Below are 22,865 nucleotides of genomic sequence, written 5' to 3'. Positions count from 1 at the left end.
TAAGACTAAAAATGGCATTAGTTTCATTGAGAAGGTCATCCTGAGTTTGGGCATTTAGTGTAGGGGTAGATTGGAAACATTTTTTTTAATTTTTAATTTATTTACAGCGTGGTAACAGGCCCTTTCGGCCCAACGAGTCCGCGCCGCCCATTTTAAACCCAAATTAACCTACCTGTACGTCTTTGGAAATGTGGGAGGAAACCAGAGCACCCGGAGGAAACCCACGCAGACACGGGAGAACGTACAAACTCCTTACAGACAGCGATGGAAATCAAACCCTGATCGCTGGCGCTGTAATAGCGTCGTGCTAACCGCTACGCTACCATGCCGCCTTCAAAAATGTAAATTGTGAATGTGAACATCCAGTATTTCTGGGTGCTTACCAATAAATCCCAGCTGGGAAAATTCCAAGATCATCCACTCTTCTGACGGTTGCTGCAGTGCAAAGTTCTTCATTGTGCTTAAATAATTAGGTCTTGCCACAATATCGTCTTCCAGCTAGATATGAAAATAAATACTCTTCAGTAAATAACCTTCTATCAGCTGTGCTGCTTAATAGCTTTTGTAGTTTGCGATTTAAAGCTGTAAAACACTGATGACAAGATTTCAATAAATTAAAAACTATCTGCTGGTGTAGCCTTGCATGCATGCAGACTAACAAAATCTCAACCAAGTGGCAAAACATTACTTTCAACAAATCCCATTAATCAGCTGGCAAAATACCATAAGGGTTATTAGACTCTGGTACCCTGCCCATTGAAAACAAATTAAAATATATTTTAACAAAGACTGTAAAGTTCTGGGAGAGACACAGGTTTATACCACATGAAGAGGCCATTTCGCCCATCGTGCCTGTGTCAGATAGATTCAAAATGAACCTCACAGGCTCACTCTCACCTCTGTTTTGTACCCTGATGTACACGTTTTCCGTTAATGGAGACAGCAGTTGCTTAGACGAGCAACAGAGAAGAGCTGGGGCAGGAAGGGTGTTTACTTCTAGGACGATAAACAGGAGGACAGTCCAAAGAAATGGGAGAGGTAGGTGGGTGAGGAAGATTGATTTTTTTTTATTTTTAAGGAGAGAACCATTTCAGGCTGCAACCTATTATTTTGTTATCAGAAAGTTTTGGGTTAAGTTTCTTAAATACATTGAAAATCATCAACCGAAAGCCAAAAATAGCCGATAAAAGAAAATGGTCGGAAGACACGAAGCAAGGCAAGTAGAGGCTCTCATGGACCTGTTTGGCAGAGTGATTTTGACATCATGGAAACAGCCAACATAATTCCATGTTAAAAAATGATTAGGAACATGAGCAAAACAAATAAATTATCAGAAAGCAAGCCACATGGGGAAAACAACAGATTTTCAGCAAAAATTTCCAATGATAGAAAAATGTGACAAAACACACGTCAGTAAATTAACCTCAGAGAGATGTGAAAATTTCTCTGCCCAGGGAAGCAGTAGCGGCTACCTCATTAAGTATATTTAAGACACAGTTAGATAGATTTTTGCATAGTAGGGGAATTAGGGGTGATGGGGAAAAGGCAGGTAGGTGGATCCGAGTCCACGGCCGGATCAGCCATGATCTCATTGAATGGTGGAGCAGGCTCGATGGGCCAGATTGGCCTCCTCCTGCTCCTAGTTCTTATGTTGGTCATCCGGTACGTGCTGTCTGATAACAGTGGAAGTAGATTCAATAGCTTTCAAAAACAAATTGGATAAATACCTGCAAAGAAAAAAATTGCAGAGTACAGGGAAAAGACAAGATATATGGGACTAACTGGATAAGCTCAGCCAGCATATGCATGATGGACTGAGTGACTTCCTACGCTGCATCATTCTATGATTGCTAACATAGAACATAGAAACATAGAAAACCTACAGCACAATTCAGGCCCTTCGGCCCACAAAGCTGTGCCGAACATGTCCCTACCCTAGAAATTACTAGGCTTACCCATAGCCCTCTATTTTTCTCAGCTCCATGTACCTATCCAAAAGTCTCTTAAAAGACCCTATCGTATTCGCCTCCACCACCGTTGCCGGCAGCCCATTCCACACACTCACCACTCTCTGAGTGAAAAACTTACCCCTGACATCTCCTCTGTACCTACTCCCCAGCACCCTAAACCTGTGTCCTCTTGTGGCCACCATTTCAGCCCTGGGGAAAAGCCTCTGACTATCCACACGATCAATACCCTTCATCATCTTATACACCTCTATCAGGTCCCCCCCATCCTCCGTCGCTCCTAGGAGAAAAGGCCAAGTTCCCTCAACCTACTTTCATAAGGCATGCTCCGCATTCCAGGCAGCATCCTAGTAAATCTCCTCTGCACCCTTTCTATGGCTTCCACGTCCTTCCTGTAGTGAGGCGACCAGAACTGAGCACAGCACTCCAAGTGGGGTCTGACCAGGGACCTATATAGCTGCAACAATACCTCTTGGCTCCTAAATTCAATTCCCCGATTGATGAAGGACAATACACCATATGCCTTCTTAACCACAGAGTCATAGATCCGTACAGCACGGAAACAGGCCCTTCGGCCCAACTAGTCCACGCCCACCAAGATGCCCATCTAAGCTCGTCCGATTTGCCCGCATTTGGTCCATATTCTCCTGAACCCTTCCTATCTATGTACCTATCCGAGTGCCTTTTAAATGTTACTGTACCTGCCTCAACTACTTCCTCTGGCAGCTCGTTCTATATATGGACCACCCTCTGAGTGAAGAAGTTGTCCCTCAGGTTCTTATAAATCTCTCCCCTCTCACCTTTAAACCTGTGCCCTCTGGTTCTTAATTCCCCAGCCCTGGGAAAAAGGATCTGCGCATTCACCCTATCTATGTCCCTGGTGACTTTAAACACCTCTGTAAGTAATAGGTGGGTGCATTCAACATGCTTGAAGTCACTCAGAAACACACATAATCACACAACCAAATTCTTAACGTTAGAAACATTAGTGCTTTAAGTTCATCATAGACAATTCCACGCATTAGGGTCCTGCTAACTGCTTGTCAAGAACAAGGTTATTACTTTTAAATTTAGGGTGATGACCCTAATAAAAGTGCCTGAAACACTCTTGGAACAAATCAATACGCAATTGACAAATGGTTCTCTGAACTAAAAGCCAGCTGCTCTTTAGGCCTGGATAAATCTTTGTCCAACTAAAATAGCTTTGTTTAAAGCAGCAGTTATATAAAATAAGCTGTCCTACCTGTACATAATAGGTGCCCTTCAATTGGGCGTACATCATTAGAAAGCAATAGTCCAGGTTCTGTTTTGTTCTCCATCTGAAATAAATGGAATAGGTTCAGGTTGTTCTCTTCATACAGACCTACATTACTTCTTCCAGTTTAGTCTCTTGGCCCCCTATTTAGAGTAATTGATGGGAAGTTCACTGACTGCAATGGCACAGAATGGTTTTCAAATAGTTTGTGAAAAGCCAAATCAAGAGCTCCATTCACACCTGCTCTAATGTTGAAGCAACCACTGTTACACTAACAGCTTGCATTTATACAGACATAACCAGACAAAAATTGACACTGGAGTCTCTAAGTACAGACCAACATATTTTAATCATTTACAAGACATGAGCTTTGCTGGTAAGGCCAGCGTCTATTATGCATCACCAATTACACTTCAGAAAGTGGTGGTCAGCTGCGTCTGGAATCACTGCAGAACCTATACTAAAGACAGTCTCAATGCTGTGGTTTGGGGAGCTACAAGATTTTGGACCAGCAGTGATAAAAGCTCCACATCTTCAAGTCAGGATCACGTGGAGCCTGGGGGGAAACCTGCAGCAGGTGGCATGCCCACATCCCTGCCACCCTTGTCCTTCCAGGTAACAGGTCTGAGAATTGCTGCCGAAGGAGCCTCGGTGATTTGCTGAGATGCATCTTGAGGATTGCACACTGTGTGGACAGAGTTACAGAGTCAGAGTCACACAGCAAGAAACAGGCCCTTCAGCCCACCACATCCATGCTGACCATCAAGTACCCATCAAAACTAATCTCATTTACCAGCACTTGGTCCATAGCCTTCACTGCCTTGGCAATTCAACTGCTTATCCAGATAAACGTCTGAGGGTCTCTGCCTCCACCACCCCCTCAGGCAGTGCATTCCAGATTCCAACCACCCTCTAGGTGAAAAAATTCTTCCTCAGATCCCCTCCAAACCTCTTGCTTCTTACCCTAAACCTATGACCTTTGGTTTTAGATACCTCTGCTATGAGGAAATGTTTCTTTCCATCTGCCCTATGTCCTTCACAATATTTTATACTTCAATCATGTTCCCCCTCAGCCTCGTCAAACCAGCCTATCCAGTCTCATCTCATAACTGAAATGCTCACCCAGGCAACACCCTGCTGAATCTCCTCTGGTATTGGTATTGGTTTATTATTGTCACTTGTACCGATGTACAGTGAAAAACTTGTCTTGCTTACTGATCGTACAGGTCAATTCATTACACAGTGCAGTTACATTGGGTTAGTACAGAGTGCATTGATGTAGTACAGGTAAAAACAATAACAGTACAGAGTAAAGTGTCACAGCTACAGAGAAAGTGCAGTGCAATAAGGTGCAAGGTCACAACAAGGTAGATCGTGAGGTCAAAGTCCATCTCATTGTATAAGGGAACCGTTCAATAGTCTTATCACAGTGGGGGAGAAGCTGTCCTTAAATCTGGTGGTACGTGCCCTCAGGCTCCTGTATCTTCTGCCTGATGGAAAAGGAGAGAAGAGAGAATGTCCCGGTTGGGTGGGATCTTTGGTTATGCTGGCTGCTTAGTCCTTCCTATACTGTGGTGACCAGAACTGTACACAGTAGTCCAGCTGTGGCCTAACCAATGTTTTACAAAGTTGTACCATAAACTCCCTGCTTTTATATTCTATGTCCCAACAAATGAAGGCAAGTATCCTGTATGCCTTGTTCACCACTTATCTACCTGTGATGGCACCTTCAGGGATCTTTGGACTTGCACACAGAGGTCCCCTTGTTCGTAAGCCCTACCAATCATTGTGTTTCTCCTAGCCATGTCAGTCCAACTTGTATCTGCTCTCCAATACTGCCAAATACTGTGTATGTCCTAAAGTGCATCACCTCACACTTATTGGAATAAGCTCTGCCACCTTACTAACTAATCAATAACACCCTGTAGACAAAGACTACTCTCCTCACTATCAACACTACCACCTATTTTTGTGTCACCTGCAAATTTACTGATTATACCTCTTGGATTCTCATTCACATTGTTAATGTATATAACAACAGTAAGACTCCCAGCACCAATCCCTGAGGTCCACTACTGGTCACAGGCTTCCAATCACAACATTAACCCTCCACTACCACTTTCTACTATCCATTACCAAGCCAATTTTCAATTCAAGCTGCTAACTTGCCCCAGCTGCCTGGCTGTAACCTTTCTGACAAAGTCCCATGTGGAACATTGTTCCAAGGCCCTACTGAAGGCCACACCAGCCACACTGCCCTCATGACTACACTCTTCGAAAAGTTCAATCGAATTGTTCAGACTGGAATCAGCTCTTCACACAAAAGGTTGGTACTTCTCTGGGAAATTCCTCCCAAAATTCCAATTAGGCTAGAAGTCAACAGAAAACAAAGATTGCTAGATTGTTAGAACATTGAACAGCACAGCACAGGAACAGGCCCTTCGGCCCACAACGTTGTGCCGAACTAACAACATCAGCCATTAAATGCCCAACTAAACTAATCCCTCGTGCCCACCCAACGTGCATATCCGTCCATTCCCTGCACATTCATGTTGAACGCCCCTATCGTATTTGCCTCCACCACCTCCCCAGGCAGCACCACTCTGTGTAAGAACTTGCCCCACACATCTCCTTTGAATTTACCTGCTCTCACCTTAAATGCATGCCCCCTGGTATTAGACATTTTGACCCTGGGAAAAAGGTACTGGCTGTCTACTCTCTACGTCTCTCATAATCTTATAAACCTCTATCAGGTCTCCCCTCAGCCTCCGCCGCTCCAAGAAACCAACCCAAGTTTGTCCAACCTCTCCTTGTAGCACATGCCCTCTAATCCAGGCAGCATCCTGGTAAGCCTCTTCTGCACCCTCTCCAAAGTCTCGACATCCTTCCTATAATGGGGCGACCAGAACTGAATGCAATACTCCAGATGCAGCCTAACCAGAGTTTAATAAAGCTGCAGCATAACTTCCTGATTCTTGAACTCAGTGCCTCAACTAATAAAAGACAAGCATGCCGTATGCCTTCTCTACTGCCTGATCAACCTGTGCAGTCACTTACTCTAAGCAGAATATTCTTCCAAAGCACAGAGCATTATGCAAGATAAAAGTACGGCCAGCCTAAAGTCTTTGGAGATTATTCTGCAAGTTCTTTTATTAGAATTTATCAGAAAAAAAGACACGTTTGTCAGATTTAAAATGTAGCAGTGTGGACGAGTTTACCCTAGTTTGTCAACAATGAAGATAATCCTCTTTTACTTCCAAGAACGGGCAACCAAATGACGTCACACTGTTCAAAACAGGAGAGTAATCTATCTTGCGATCCTTCAGAAGGGGTGAGGTTGGAGTGGGTGAGGGGAGCAGAAAAGTCAAGGCAGCTGATGTCGTGCCAACTGTTGGCTATGAATAGGTCCAGGGAAGGAAAAAGGCCCGGTGGGGGTGTCCAGGTGGAAGAAGAGGGATGGAGAGGTCATTAGAAGGGGGAGAAGGTTTCTTACCAAAGGCGGCGGCACAGAGGCGGAGGTAGCGGAAAAAGAGCTCAGCATCGTGCTGGGCTCAGAATTCGTTGAGGTGGGGGCATAGAGGTACAAAAGTGAGGCCTTTGCTGAGAACAGACTGCTCAGCCTCAGAGGGGAGGAGGTCAGGAGGTAAAAGACTCGGCTGGGGTTAGAGTTGGGGCTAGATGAGGAAGGTTGGTGGGGGGGGGGAGTGGTACAGGGGTGAAGAGTGCAATGCAGGATAGGAGGTGGATGTCAGGGAGGAAACAAGAGGGGGAACAGGAGGAGAGGTCAGGGTAGGGGAAGGGGATAAGGGAGTTGGGATAGGGGGGTTGGGAATGGGCTGGTGGAGGTGCATGGTGGGATGCAGAATTAGAAGTAGAAGTAGGGTGTCAGGGAAGAGAAGTGTGAGCGGTCACGATTACAACATAGAAGGTACTCAGGAAGCTGAATGGTCTAAGGGTAAATAAATCTCCTGGACCAGATGGAATGCACCCTCATGTTCTGAAGGAAGTAGCTGTAGAGATTGCAGAGGCTTTAGTAATGATCTTTCAAGAATCAATAGATTCTGGCATGGTTCCGGAGGACTGGAAAATTGCAAATGTCACTCCGTTATTTAAGAAGAGTGCAGGGCAGCAAAAAGGAAATTATAGACCGGTTAGCCTGACATCAGTGATTGGGAGGTTGTTGGAGTCGATTGTCAAGGATGAGGTTACAGAGTACCTGGAGGCACATGACAAGATAGGCTGAACTCAGCATGGTTTCCTTAAAGGAAAATCCTGCCTGACAAACCTATTGCAATTTTTTGAGGAAATTACGAGCAGGCCAGACAAAGGAGATGCAGTGGATGTTGTGTAATTGGATTTTCAGAAGGCTTTTGACAAGGTTCCGCACGTGAGGCTGCTAAACAAGATAAGAGCCCATGGAATTACAGGAAAGTTACGAGCATGGATAGAGCATTGGCTGATTGGCAGGAAACAGAGAGTGGGAATAAAGGGATCCCATTCTGGTTGGCTGCCGGTTACCAGTGGTGTTCCGCAGGGGTCCGTGTTGGGTCCGCTTCTTTTTACGTTGTATATCAACAATTTGGACTATGGAATAAATGGCTTTGTAGCTAAGTTTGCCGATGATCGGCACAACATTGTGGGTCGAAGGGCCTGTATTGTGCTGTACTGTTCTATGTTCTCTATGATACAAAGATAGGTGGAGGGTGGGTAGTGTTGAGGAAGCAGAGAGTCTGCAGAGAGACTTGGATAGACCAGGAGAATGGGCAAAGAAGTGGCAAATGAAATACAACGCTGGAAAATGTATGGTCATGCACTTTGGTAGAAGCAATAAACGGGCAGACTATTATTTAAATGGGGAGAAAATTCAAAATTCAGAGGTGCAAGGGGACTTGGGAGTCCTCGTGCAGGATACCCTAAAAGTTAACCTCCAGGTTGAGTTGGTGGTGAAGAAGGCGAATGCAATGTTGGCATTCATTTCTAGAGGAATAGAATACGAGAGCAGGGATGTGATGTTGAGGCTCTATAAGGCATTGGTAAGACCTCACTGAGAGCAGTTTTGGGCTCCTTATTTAAGAAAGGATGTGCTGACGTTGGAGACGGTTCAGAGAAGATTCACTAGAATGATTCAAGGAATGAGAGGGTTAACGTCCGAGGAACGTTTGAAGGCTCTTGGGCTGTACTTGGAGTTCAGAAGAATGACAGGGGACCTCTTAGGAACATCTCGAATGTTAAAAGGCCTGGACAGAGTAGATGTGGCAAATAGATCTGTGGAATTTGTTGCACAGGCGGCTGTGGAGGCAAAGTCACTGGGTGTATTTAAGGCAGAGATTGACAGGTATCTGAGTAGTCAGAGCATCAAAGGTTATGGTGAGAAGGCGGGGGAGTGGGGCTAAAGGGGAGAATGGATCAGCTCATGATAGAATGGCGGAGCAGACTCAATGGGCCGAATGGCCAACTTCTGCTCCTTTGTCTTATGGTCTAGATGGGGGAAGAAACACAGCAGAGGCAACAGGAGGCGAAGCCTGGAGAGAGGGAGGCCCCAGGGAGGAAGGGGGTGGGAGGAGCAGAGAGTGGTTTAGGATAGGCTGAGACTGTTTTCCCTAGAGCAAAGGAGGTTGATTACAAGGTGCTTCACAGGACCATTCCCAAACACTCCTGCCTGAGATGCTGATGGAGGTAGGTACTCTTGCAATATTTAAATACCTAGACATAGAAGGCTATGGATAAAGTGTTGGTAAAGGGGTTTAATATAGATAGGTACTTGTTAGTAAGCATGAATGTAGAGGTGTACAGCACTTTCTATGCTGTATAACTCTACGAATCTAACTCTAAAATTTGACATTGATGCATATATTAGGCCAGGTGTCCAAAGAAATACCCATGGTCCCCAACCTCTCCTGCTGAAAACCAGCATTGGCACACTAGCGGCTCTACTTCATTAGGAGATTCTGTCCGTCACCTAAGACTCTTGCAAATTTCTACAGATGTACGTTGGAGAGCATTCTGACTGGTTGCATTACTGCCTGGTATGGAGGCTCCAATGTGCAGGATTGAAAGAGGCTGCAGAGGGTTGTAGACTCAGCCAGCTAGGTACAGGAGCCTGAAGACCCACACTCAACGTTTCAGGAACAGCTTCTTCCCCTCTGCCATCAGATTTCTGAACGGTACATGAACCCATGAACACTACCTCATTATTCCTCTTTTGCACAATTTAATTTTGTAACCTAATGGTAATTTTTATGTCTTGCACTACTGCTGCCACAAAACAACAAATTTCACGACATCTGTCAGTGCCAATAAACCTGATTCTGGTTCCCTTTGCCAGACTTGAACCTTGAATTCTGTTTCTCTTTCCAGGAATGCTGAGTGCTCCCAGCATTTCCTGCTATAACTTGGGAAAATGGAATGACTAGAAATAGCCTGACTGCACGAGGAAGGAGAAATGTCAGTACGTGACCCATGAAATTACCACATTTCCAATTTTGATGAGAACTGGGCAGGTTAACAGCACTTTGGGAATCCGGTTTTATAATTGGGTTAACTCAGCACATTTATTCTAGACTTAATCAGTCTAAACATTGATACATGATGGGAAATTAAATACCTTGGTGTCAAAGTTGAGCCAATCTGGTGGAACTAGACAGACAAGTGTCTTTGTATTTCAGAGGGATCCTGCTTCTCTGCATCAAGAAAACTCTTTTTCGTAAAAGTGATCAAAGACCTGTGAGAACTGAAGTAGGTGCCTTGTACACCACAGTGGAAAAGTGAGTCGAAGTTCAAAGGAATAATCATCTCGCCCTGTCCTTCCATCAGTGACGTGGGCTTACACTGAATGGTGATCACAGGAATCTTTCACCACAGGAGGCGCCCATTTTGCCCATAGATTCTCTGCTAGCTCTTTGAAAATCTAATCAGTCCCTATTTTTCATGAACCTAATTCTTTCTCCCTTAAGTACTTACTCAATTCTACCTCTCAAGTGCTGACTGAATCTGCTTCCACACCATCTGTTAGGCAGGATATCACAACACTCGCTGTGTGAGAAAAGAAATATCATCCTCCCCCAGCTCTTGGGAAATTATTTAGAAGTGGTGTTAATCTGATTACTGATCCGCTGGCCTCTGAAAACAGCTTCCTCCTTTTTAATTCCATAGACATTTCATTGCGAATACGACACATCTTATTCTCAACTTTCTAGCACATTAATTCCACTACTGTACCGATACTTCAAGGATACTTCACTGTCTGCACACACAGACTGCAGATCGATTTGGGAGCTCTTACTCCAACTTTCTAGGGCACTCTTAATTCCACAGATGTGCTGAATGTTCAGGGGTACCTCACTGGCTGTAAGGCAGCCTTGGAGGTTTTGAGGTGGTCAAAGGTGCTATAGAAATGCAAATTCATTTCTTTTACCATAGAGTTTCTTAAAAGCTACTCATGACACCCAATAATACATCAATGGCAGTTTGTTCTGATAAAGGATCTCCGACCTGAAACATTAACTCTGTTTCTCTCTCCACAGATGCTGCCTAACCTGCTGAGTATTCTAGCATTTTCTGTTTTTATTTCCAACTTCCAGGATTTGTAATTTTTTTTAGATTTTACTATTTAATTGGTTGAACACACATTGCTGATTGCATTAGGAGCTCTTGATCTCAATGACAAAAATTTCTGCACAACAAGGGCACTTAGGTAACCATGTTACTTAAAGTCAGATCCGTGTTCCATCTTCTCTATGTACATTGGTACAGGGGACAGCACCCTCACCTCCGAGACAGTGGGGTGTAAATGTTAGACCCACTCTAGAGGACACTTCATGGATTACTGAAGTGCTGCTCCTTCTGGCTGAGATTACAACAACTTACATTTATATAGTGCCTTTAATGTAATTTAACAGAAAGGTTAGGCACAGGAGACGGCACTGAATATGCGCCAGTCCTATATACCATGTTTTAGCATTACGGAATTGATTGTGAACTTCAGGAAGGGGAAGTCGGGAGAACACACACCAGTCCTCAATTGAGGGGTCAGTGGTGGAAAGGGTGAGCAGCTTCAAGTTCCTGAGTGTTAACAACTCAGAGGATCTATCCTGGGCCTAACACAATGATGCAGTCATGAAGAAGGCACGCCAGCAGCTCTACTTCGTACGGAGTTTGAGATTTGGTACGTCACCAAAGACTGTTGCAAATTTCTACAGATGTACAGTGGAGAGCTTTCTGACTGGTTGCATCACTGCCTGGTATGGGCTCCAATGTGCAGGATCACAAGAGGTTGCAGAGGTGGTGCCTCAAGAAGGCGGCATCCATCACTAAGGATCCTCACCATCCAGGACATGTCCTCTTCTCATTACTACCATCAAGGAGGAGGTACAGGAGCCTGAAGACGCACACTCAACGATTCAGGAACAGCTTCCTCCCCTCCGCCATCAGATTTCTAAATGGTCCATGAATACTACCTCGTTTTTTTTTTGCACTACTTATTTTTGTAATTTATAGTAATTTTTATGTCTTTGCACTGTACTGCTGCCACAAAACAACACATTTCACGTCACACAAGTCAGTGATAATAAATCTGATTCTGATTCTATAGCCCAAAGCACTTCACAGGAGTGTTAATGAGCAAAATATAACAGAGTGAAAAAGATATGGAAGGTCCAATAATAAGCATTTTAAAGGAAAAGGAGAGAGGCAGAGAGTTGAATGCATGGGACCCATTAAACTCCTGGATGCACAAGAGACCACTAATAGAGAAAGACAAAGAGTTTACGGGGATGGACAGTTTGGGGAAATTACAGAGTCAGGAAAAGGCAAGGCCCTGACAGACAAGGCTCTGTACGACTGGAAGCTGACTATTCATAGGGATAGTCAGATCCAAAGGGAATAAAGGGCCTGAAAGGGGGCTGAGTCTACAACCCTCTGCAGCCTCGGGCAATTCTGTGCATTGGAGCCCCCATATGAGGCAGTGACGCAGCCAGTCAGAATGCTCGCCACTGTACATCTGTAGAAACTTGCAAGAGTCTTTGGTGACATTTCACGACAAAGCAATGTCATACATCCCATGGTTTTATCGTCATGGTGGGTGAGGAGCTCCTCCGGCAGGTCGGCCTGCCTGCCCGTCTTCCACACTTACGTGTGCGCGCGGGTGTCGTTGGAATGGGAGCACACGGTCTCCTCGGGCGCCCTGGCCGAGTTCCGTGCTTGGTGGGCCCCTCAGGGGATCGCATATGTGGTGGACGAGATGGATGCGATTTTGATATGAAGTGTCGTGCGTTTTGCGGTTGCGGGCGTAGTGTTGCGCAGGTATTGGTTTCGGCCGGGTTGTTTCTTCTGTACTAGATGTAGCGTGTTTGCTGTTGGTTGTTTTTGTAGTGTTTTTTTAACGAATAAACGTTTTGTACAAAAAAAAGGAGCTCCTCACGGGGCAAGGGGGGGGCGGTTCCCCGGGTGAAGGAGGGGTGAAAGGGCAGGAAGGACATCCTCCTGGGGGGTGAAGCAGAGGGGAGGAGCTCCTATTGGTCGTGGGGGTGGGGGTGGACGGGAGGAATGGGACACTGCTGGATGAAATCACAGGTTTCAATGGAACCTTGGATTGCTTCAAAGCTTTAACAAAAGATAACAGAAAGCCACTCTGCAAAGGTTGACAGATTTGAAAAGTATTGCCTCAGAGTGTTTACACAGCCAGCAGACAGGATATACTGTCTTTGAGATAATGGACGAGGTTAGAAAGGAGACAGTTGACCACCTTGAGAAATGGTGGAACGTGCGACAAAGAAAGGAAAATGACTGCAATATTGCTGCTGCACCAGTAAAGGGGGGCATTAAAGACCAGCAACTTCAGTACACTTGAGCGATGGCCTGCCCACAGATAGACCACAGGGCAATGTCAATGAGGAATTGACTCCTCGGTCTCCCACAGCAGAACTTGACCACTCCGTGAAGTTACATTGCTAAGTTCAAGACTGTATTTGCTCTCTATGTTTGAGCTCCATCTACATCCACCTGCCTCTGCCTCCCAACTGCACCCCTCCACCTACCCTACCTGGCTCGATCTACACGCCAACCTTCACCCTTCCTTGGTCCATCTATTACCGACTGGCGCCCATCTCACTACTCCCCCTCTCCACTTCGTACCGACTATCTTCCCTCTCCACCATAAGTCCTGATGCAGAGTTTCGACCAGAAATGTCGACAATTCCTCTCCCCCCACAGATACTGCTCAACCAGCTGAGTTCCTCCAGAAGATTGTTTGCTGCTCCAGATTCCAACATCTGCAGTCTCTTGCGTCTTTTGTGTTTTAACCCTATCATTTGCATTTTAACACTTGATTGTTACAATCATGTCATTGCCTTGCTTCTGTCAAATCTGGTTTATACTGAAGTGCAACCAGTGAGTTAAAAGAAAACCCAGCACTGATGTTTATTTTTGTTGTAGGAAGGATCTTTAACTGCACAAACCAGCTCTGTCTGCCTTCATAAACAACACTGACTACATTTCATAAAAATGTACTGGCTGTGAACCACATTGGACATCGAGAACATGAAGAACAGGGTATAAATAAACTATTTCACCTCCTTACCAGTTTACTTTCTTACTGCTCTTAAAGTAAAACTACTACCAAACTAAACTTCTTACAGCTTAGCTCAAATGGATTCAACTTGCATTGAAATTCTTGCTCAAGGATTCGCAAAGTTAATTAGCCAAATGTATCTGAATTTCAATGTTAGCTAGTGGACTTAAATAGAATTCAATGTTTATTCTCTTACAAATATATTGAAATTGATTCCATCAAGATCCATTTCTCATGTTATCTCTACAGAAATTGATAGCACAAACTTGTACAATTTCTGACTATGTGCAGCTGGATTTACCTGACCCTTTCTTTTGGATCACCGAACGTTTCCTTCAGATTGGAGAAGTCAGGGTAATAGTTCACTGAGGGAGCAATGACTTCCAGCAGCCCTGACTGAATTTCATTTGGGAATCTGGGGAAGAAAAGAAATTAACAATTAAAGGCTGCTCTGGGTGGAACCAAATCAAAGATACAATCGCATAGTGTTCGAGACAAATATCATAAATGCAAAAGGTCACTAAGATCTTTATCAGCATCTCCACGACAACCCTGCCCACAAGCTTCTCCCTCCTACTCCTGACCTCGTAGAATGACTGGAGCTGGATCTGACGTTGCTCCATGCAAGTGTCATTTATGTGAGAGCTTTGATTGTTGGCGATAGGAATTTTAGGCAAACCTTCCTCAACCAAAGGGAACCAGAATGGACACATTTACAATCATAGAACATGGAACAGTACAGCAAAGGACAGGCCGTTAGGCCCACAATGTTTTGCCGAACTGATTAAACCAATGACTCCTAATTAATCTAATCCCTCTTCCCTGCACATCAATCATATCCCTCCCTTCTCTGCATTCACAATGTGCCTATCTGAGAGTCTTTTAAGTGCTCCCATGCTACCCTCCACCACCACCACCCCCGGCAGTGCATTCCAGGCACCCACCACTCTCTGTGTGAAAAACTTGCCCTGCACATCTCTTCTGTACTTTCCCCCCCTCACCTTAAGTACATGCCCTCTAGTACTAGTCATTTCAACCCTAGGAAAAAGATACTGGCTGTCTACTCTATGCCTTGCATAATTTCTATCGAATCACATAGCTTCTACTGAATTACGGTGAGATGGGGCCTGTGGGTAATAGGTGGACCAAGGAGGGGTGAAGGGTGGCGTGCAGATTAGCCAGGTAGGGTAGGTGGAGGGGTGAAGGATGCTGGGCAGATTGAGCCAGTTCCCTTCAGCCTCCACCGCTCCAGAGCTTGTCCAACCTCTCCTCATGGCACATGTCCTCCAAACCAGGCAGCATCCTGGAAAACCTCCTTCGTTTCCAAAGCCTCCACATCCTTCCTATAATGAGGTGACCAGAATCATAAGGCACAAAAAGAGTTTGTTCAGTCCACCATGTCTGAGTCAGCTCTCCGAAAGGTACACCTGATTAGTCCCCTCCCCCTGCTCCTTCACCATAGCTCAGCAAGTACTCAACAAACTCCCTTTGGAAGTTGCTTCCATTGCCTTTTCAGGCAGCACATTCCAAATCATCGTAACTCTACGGAAATAAAAGATGCTCTTCCTTTACCGACCACTTACTTCAGTGTACTCTGGTCCTTCTGAGAGCGAAAATAGTTTCTCTCAATAAAACCATATCCAACTGGAAAAATAATTCCTTCCCAGTTACTCTCCCAACATGATTCTGTGCTCTCAATTTATTTCATTACAAAAGTGTGGCACATAAATTTGCATTACACACCTAAAGTGTGACTGATTTATCACCTAACTTGTTGTTACTAGCAGAGTGCTGATCACTGGAGGAGTCACTGGGGAGTGAAACATTTACACTTCAGATTAATGGACAGTGGCAAGGAAACCAAGCATTGGGGTTCATTTCTGGAGGGATAGAATTACATGCAATGTCACGTTGAACTTATAAAGAGACTTGGATAGTCACACAGAGTACTGAGCAACTGGCACAGCCTCAGAATAAAGGGACATCCCTTTAAAACTGAGATGAGGAGGAATTTCTTCAGCCAGAGGGTGGTGAATCTGTGGGATTTGTTGCCACAGACGGCTGTGGAGGCCAAGTCATTGGGTGTATTTAAGGTAGCGATTGATATGTTCTTGATTGGTAAGGGGGTTACAGGGAGAAGGCAAGAGAATGGGGTTGAAAAAAAACAGCTGTGATTGAATGGCAGAGCAGACTCGATGGGCTGAATGGCCTAATTCTGCTCCTAGATCTTATGGTCCTATTCCCAGATGGCAAAAAAACAATAGATACACTAAAGAATAAGCAAGAATACATAACTCAGAAGTCATACCTAATAATATAAACTGAACGGGCAAGGGGTCTTCTCTCTAGAACAGAGAATGACCTGAAGGCTTTGTTAAAATAAAGAGATGTTTCCACATGGTGAACACCAGATGAGAAGCCATCAATTGGGAAGCTAAAAACTGCAGATGTAGGAGGTCTGAAGTAAAAACAGAAAATCTGGAAATGCTCAGGTCACGCAGCATTTGTAGAGAGAGAAGCTGACGAGGGGCTTTATCAGTTAGTAATGAATCAGGCAGGGAACAGAAGAAATTTCTTTATCCATAGAGCAGGGAGAATATGGAACTCTCTCCCACAGGGAGAGGCTGATTGACAGCGATGCATTGAAAGGGCAGCTGGATAAACATGAGCTGGAGGTCCACAAAGCTAACGTACTGGGGTGTTGAAGGGAGAGAGCATCAACACAGGCAGGGATCAGATTGGCCTGCTTTTGTACAGAAAAGAATTTAGAATTTCTTAACTGCTAATGTACCAGGATGGGAGAGCGAGAAGTTATATAAAAAAACATTGTGAAGGTCTTGAGGGAAAGGGGTTGAAACAGTGAAGAGGCATCCTTGGGTGGTGCAGCAGTGGACACTTGGGTCGTTCACTTTTTTATTTGAATGTGTACATAGAATAAATACATACTACTTTGTGAGTTTTTGCTGGGGAATTGCTTTCTCAGAACCATGCTGCTTTTCAGTATAAAACTCCTCTTATTGTGAGCAGCACTGCAGGTTAAAAACAGAGTTCAACAATTAACATTAAAACTTGGTCTTTCCCTCTAACTTTTTGCAGTGCTGATGAAAGGTGATTGACTTGAATCAGTAACAGTCTCTCTCTCTCTCTCTCTCTCTCTCTCTCTACAAATCCAGCCTGATCTGCAGAGCATTCCCAGTGCTTTCAGAACTTTCTGCTGCAAGGTGGCGATGAGATAGAATGGGAAGAGAATCTTCAGAGTAATGCATTACCCAGACTGGCTGGGTCAAAGGCTGCTTTCTATTTAATGTATACTTGGTGAAATTCAAAATGCCAGGCTTCTATTTGACCATTGAGAGGGGAGATAACAAAGAGATAGTCTCCCTATTGGAAGAATTTGGAAAGAAATCTCCTGCATTTCAGCGACTAAATGCTTTGAAGCTTGAAAAATAATTCCCTGCTCCTGATGTTTTTCTATAAACAGATCTTATGTAAACACTAATTGTTATGTGATTTAATACAAACATTCTGATTAAATGATTGCGCCTGCCTTTCAAGCAAAAAGTAGACATCATGGTTCTAAATTTCTAGAGATTAAATCAAGCTTCAGATCACTGTCTGAGGAAAATCCCGCACCCCTCACGCTCAGGAGCTGACCAGTGTTGGTCAATATTTAAGGGTTTAAGATGACGTTGGATTGCAACAAGAAAACTTCATGGCATATGACCAAGATCTCATACCTTCACATCTGTACTAGATGTGCTTTCCCAGTTAGAGAGGCAGACTCATTCACAGCAACAGGGCAACATCAAACAGGTTTATTTTTACAAATGTTAGGTGATAACCTTCTTGCAGGAAGGTTTGCTCATTCTTGCAGGAAGGTTTGCTAATGCTGCTCGGGGGGGGGGGGGGGGGTTTAAACTAAATTTGCAGGGGGAGGGGATCCAGAATGAGAGAGAGGATAGCGAGATGGAGGGTAGAGGACAGGTAGGAACTACACAATTTTGGAACATTAATACGAATGGAGAGAGGAGAAATGGGTTAAAAATCCTATATCTGAATGCACAGAGTGTCAGGAATAAGGTAGGCGAGCTTGAAGCTCAGATACGAATGGGTAAGTATGATGTTGTTGGGATAACGGAGACATGGCTGCAGGGAGATCAGACCTGGGAAATGAATTTTCAAGGGTATACATGCTATCGTAAGGACAGGAAGGTGGGCAGAGGGGGTGGGGTGGCCCTGTTGGTGAGGAATGAGATTCAGTCCCTTGCAAGGGGGGACATTGAATCAGGAGAAGTAGAGTCAGTGTGGATAGAACTGAGGAGCTGTAAGGGCAAAAAGACCCTAATGGGTGTTATCTACAGGCCTCCGAATGGTGGCATGGATATTGGGTGCAAGTTGAATAGTGAGTTAATGTTGGCATGTGGCAAGGGTAATGTCACAGTAGTTATGGGGGATTTCAATGCATTCTTGGAGCAGCTGGTACGAGAGCCGACCAGGGAGAGGGCTATTCTGGATTTAGTGCTGTGTAATGAGCAGGATTTGATAAGAGAACTCGAAGTAAAGGAGCCATTGGGAGGTAGTGACCATAACATGATAAGTTTTTATCTGCAATTGGAGAGGGAAAAGGGCAAATCAGAAGGGTCAATTTTGCAGTTGAACAAAGGAGACTATGGGGCCATGAGGGAGGAGCTGGCTAAAGCTGACTGGGCGGCATCCTAGCAGAATTGTCAGTGGAACAGCAATGGCAGGTATTCTTGGGAATAATGCACAAGGTGCAGGATCAGTTTATTCCCCAGAGAAGGAAAGACTCAGAGGGGAAAGGGGCCACCGTGGCTGACAAAGGAAGTCAGAGATAGCATTGTGTTAAAAAGGAAGAAGTATGGCTGAGCCAAGCTGAGTGGGAAGATAGAAGATTGGGAAATTTTTAAGGTGCAGCAGAATTTAACTAAAAAGGTAATTCGGGAAGAAAAAATGAGGTACGAAGGCAAGCTAGCCAGGAATATTAAGGAGGATAGCAAAAGCTTTTTTAGGTATGTGAAGGGAAAGAAGTTAGTTAGGAACAATGTTGGGCCCTTGAAGACCGAATCGGGTGAAATTATTACGGGAAACAGGGAGATGGCAGTAGAATTTAATAAGTACTTTGGATCTGTCTTCACGGGGGAAGACGTAAGAAATCTCCCAGAGGTAAGGATGGACAAAAGGCAGAGGGTGACAGAGGAACTGAAGTGGATTGACATTAGGAAAGAAATGGTGATGGGTAGACTAATGGGGCTGAAGACTGACAAATCCCCAGGTCCAGATGGTCTGCATCCCAGGGTACTAAAGGAGGTGGCTCTAGAAATTGTGGATGCATTGGTGATCATTTTCCGATGTTCCTTAGATTTGGGGTCAGTTCCTGAGGATTGGAGAATGGCTAATGTTATCCCACTTTTTAAGAAAGGAGGGAGGGAGAAAACGGGGAACTATCATCCAGTTAGCCTAACATCTGTGGTGGGGAAGATGCTAGAGTCCATTATTAAGGATGAAATAGTGGCATATTTGGATAGCAATGATAGGATTGGGTCGAGTCAACATGGATTTACCAAGGGCAAGACATGCTTGACTAATCTACTGGAGTTTTTTGAGGATGTAACCAGGAAAATAGACGAGGGAGATTCAGTGGATGTTGTATACCTCGACTTTCAGAAGGCATTTGATAAAGTGCCGCACAGGAGATTGGTGGGTAAAATTAGGGCTCATGGAATTGGGGGGCGGATATTAACATGGATAGAAAACTGGTTGGCAGATAGGAAACAAAGGGTAGGGGTGAATGGATGTTTCTCAGAATGGCAGGCCGTGACTAGTGGGGTGCCACAGGGCTCGGTGCTGGGAGCGCAGCTGTTTACGATCTATGTTGATGATTTAGATGAAGGCATTGTGAATAACATTAGCAAGTTTGCTGATGATACAAAGTTGGGTGGCAGTGCGACATGTGAAGAGGAAGTTAGGAGAATTCAAGGTGATTTGGATAGGTTGGGTAAGTGGGCAGATACTTGGCAGATGGAGTTTAATGTGGATAAGTGTGAGGTTCTCCACTTTGGGAGCAGGAACAGGAAGGCGGATTATTATCTGAATGGTGTGGAGTTAGGTAAGAGGGAAATACAAAGGGATCTAGGAGTCCTTGTTCATCAGTCACTGAAAGTGAATGAGCAAGTGCAGCAGGCAGTGATGAAGGCTAATGGAATGTTGGCCTGTATTACAAGGGGAATTGAGTACAAAAGCAAAGAGATTCTTTTGCATTTGTACAGGGCCCTGGTGAGACCACTCCTGGAGTATTGTGTACAGTTTTGGTCTCCAGGGTTAAGGAAGGATATCCTGGCTATAGAGGGCGTGCAGCGTAGGTTTACGAGGTTAATTCCGAGGATGTCGGGACTGTCTTATGCTGAGAGGTTGGAGAGACTGGGATTGTACACGCTGGAATTGAGAAGATTGAGAGGGGATCTGATTGAAACATACAGGATTATTAAGGGATTGGACAAGATAGAGACAGGAAATATGTTCCAGATGTTGGGGAAGTCCAGGACCAGGGGGCATGATTTAAGAATAAGGGCTAGGCCATTTAGGACAGAGGGGAGGAAAAACTTCTTCTCCCAGAGGGTTGTGAATTTGTGGAATGCACTGCCTCAGAGGGCAGCGGAGGCCAATTCTCTGGGCACTTTCAAGAAGGAGCTAGATAGGTTTCTTATAGATAGGGGAATCAAGGGATATGGGGACAAGGCAGGAACAGGATATTGATTGTTGAGGATCAGCCATGATCTCAAAATGGCGGTGCAGACTCGAAGGGCCGAATGGTCTACTTCTGCTCCTATTGTCTATTGTCTATTGATACAACAGAGTATGTTTATAGCAAAACTCAACATATTTTCTGTCTTGGATGAGTGTAAAAGGTCTCAAGAGATGATTTTGAGGAACAGCAAGAAAATCTCTTGCAATGACCGATATTTACCACGGTAGTGGGGCAGGCACAGTAGTGTAGCGGTTAGCGTAACGCTATTACAGTGCCAGCGACCCGGGTTCAATTCCGGCTGCTGTCTGTAAGGAGTTTGTACGTTCTCACTGTGTCTGTGTGGGTTTCCTCCGGGTGCTCCGGTTTCCTCCCACATTCCAAGGACGTACGGGTTAGGAAGTTGTGGGCATGCTATGTTGGCGCTGGAAGTGTGGCGACACTTGTGGGCTGCCCCCAGAACACTCTACGCAAAAAGATGCATTTCACTGTGTGTTTCGATGTACATGTGACTAATAAAGGTATCTTATCTTATAAAACCAGATTGGTCATTCATCTCAATTTTCGATTTTTCCTTACGGCTCAGGAGACCATTCAGCCCATCAAGTCAACGCCAGCTCACACAGCAATCGCCCTGTAACCTCCCCACATTCCCATCAACCTACCCCCAGGTTCTACCACTTGCCCACACACTAGGGACAATTTATAGCGGTTGATTAACTCAACTTGTGGCTGTGGGAGGAAAACGGAGCAGCCGGGGGAAACCCACGTGGTCACAGGGAGAATGTGCAAACTCCACACACACAGCACCAGAGGTCAGGATCGAACCCAGATCACTGAGGTTGCAGCTCTGTCAGATGTGGCACCGTGCAAAGTCAATGTGCGACTTGGAGGTGGAACTTACAGCCTCAAAAAAGTGAAGGTGCTGGAAATGTGAAGTAAAAGCCCAAACCACTGGAAACACTCAGCTAGACAACAGGGGGTGCGCGCATCCACTGTCGTGGTCTTTCAAGACATGGACCTCGTAGTTTTGGGAGGCTCTGGCCAAGCAGCCCTGGTGAGTCGCTGTTGTGATTCCTGAAGATGGCACCCACTGCCAGTGGTGGACAGAGTGGGCGAGCTGCTGATCAAGCAGTCTGCTTTATCCAGTGTGGTGCTGTGTCCCGTTGCTGGAGTGTCGCTGCAGCTGCAGCCATCCGGCTGATCCTGGTGCTCGGGTTTCCTGCCAAAGGACGCCTCTCAGTCCTCCCATCCAGAGCGGAACATTCAATCTCCTCACGTGCCGCTTCCAACTGCCTGCTACGCAATTCCAGGCTGGCTGTCTCCAGGGCCCAAGAGTTTGGGTTGATTGTTAAGCATCCTGACATCAGTCAGTTCACGGCAAAGTTTAATTCGAATGAGGTGCTACAAATGGACCAGAGTCAGAGACACAGAGCGGAGGGATGATGCAGTGTGAACCTCCACTTACACATCTGGAGATACGAGGAATGCAAATAATCTCATCAGGTCAGGGTTATAACGTCAGAGTATCAGCAGCTGTGACTGCAGCACAGATGGTGGGCTCACTAAACCACGTTTGGCTTCAGTATTTCACACAGAGGTCTGTAACACACAGTGGTGGTGCCTGTACCCTCATCTAGATATCATCTTTTAAAAATATACGTTCTCAACAGAAATTGACAGAGATGTTTACTGTTACATTTCAAAAAGACCGCTGCAAATTTACCACTTCCCTGCAGATGCTGAGTTCCTCCAACAGTTTGTTTTCTCACTCCAGATGCTGGTATCTACAGTCTCCTGTGTCTTCAAACTTCTGTTTATCTAATCTCTCATCTCCCAGCTAATCTCATTGTTTAACAACCTGCCATTCTTAGTATCCCCAACGAGTCTGAGGGGTTAGAGCAAAGATTAGCACAAGGCAAAATGCCACTGATACACCATTCTGTTTTATTTATGTGGGCTTTACTGGGCAGGCAACATTTATGCCCTACTCAAACCCCCCTAAAAAGGTGAGCCAGTGACATTGAAGGAATGACAATATAGAATACCTTGCAACGTAGAGGGGAACCTGAAGGTTGTGGTGTTCCCCAGTGCCTGCTGCCATTATCAACAGAGTTTATAGATTTGGAAGGTGCTATTGGAACAGCCTGGGACAATAACTGCAGTGTATTTTGTACATGATGGAGCTGGTGGTGGGGTGAATGAATGTTTAGCATGTTGGATGGGGCTATCAAGCTTTGTCCTGGATGGTGTCAAGCCACTTTGAGAGCTGCTGGTGCTGCACACATCAGGGAAGTGGATAGTGTTCCATCA

General features: G+C 45.1%; 1 protein-coding gene across 1 annotated transcript in view; it reads right to left on the bottom strand.

The window, feature by feature from the left end:
- mgat4b (alpha-1,3-mannosyl-glycoprotein 4-beta-N-acetylglucosaminyltransferase B) overlaps nucleotides 1–22,865 on the bottom strand; it is a 258,918-nt gene that overhangs the window by 44,908 nt on the left and 191,145 nt on the right. Inside the window, exons 6-8 of the mRNA XM_052015206.1 lie at nucleotides 14,091–14,204; nucleotides 3,211–3,286; nucleotides 384–498 (exon numbers count right to left, since the gene is read on the bottom strand). Coding sequence (XP_051871166.1) covers nucleotides 384–498; nucleotides 3,211–3,286; nucleotides 14,091–14,204 — 305 coding nt within the window. The remainder of the gene's footprint in view (nucleotides 1–383; nucleotides 499–3,210; nucleotides 3,287–14,090; nucleotides 14,205–22,865) is intronic.

Source organism: Pristis pectinata, chromosome 4 (assembly GCF_009764475.1).
Source record: "Pristis pectinata isolate sPriPec2 chromosome 4, sPriPec2.1.pri, whole genome shotgun sequence".
In the NCBI taxonomy this organism is placed as follows: Eukaryota; Metazoa; Chordata; class Chondrichthyes; order Rhinopristiformes; family Pristidae; genus Pristis; species Pristis pectinata.
The sequence above is the reverse complement of the archived record's forward strand: the minus strand, read 5'-3'. Positions and strand labels throughout refer to the sequence as shown.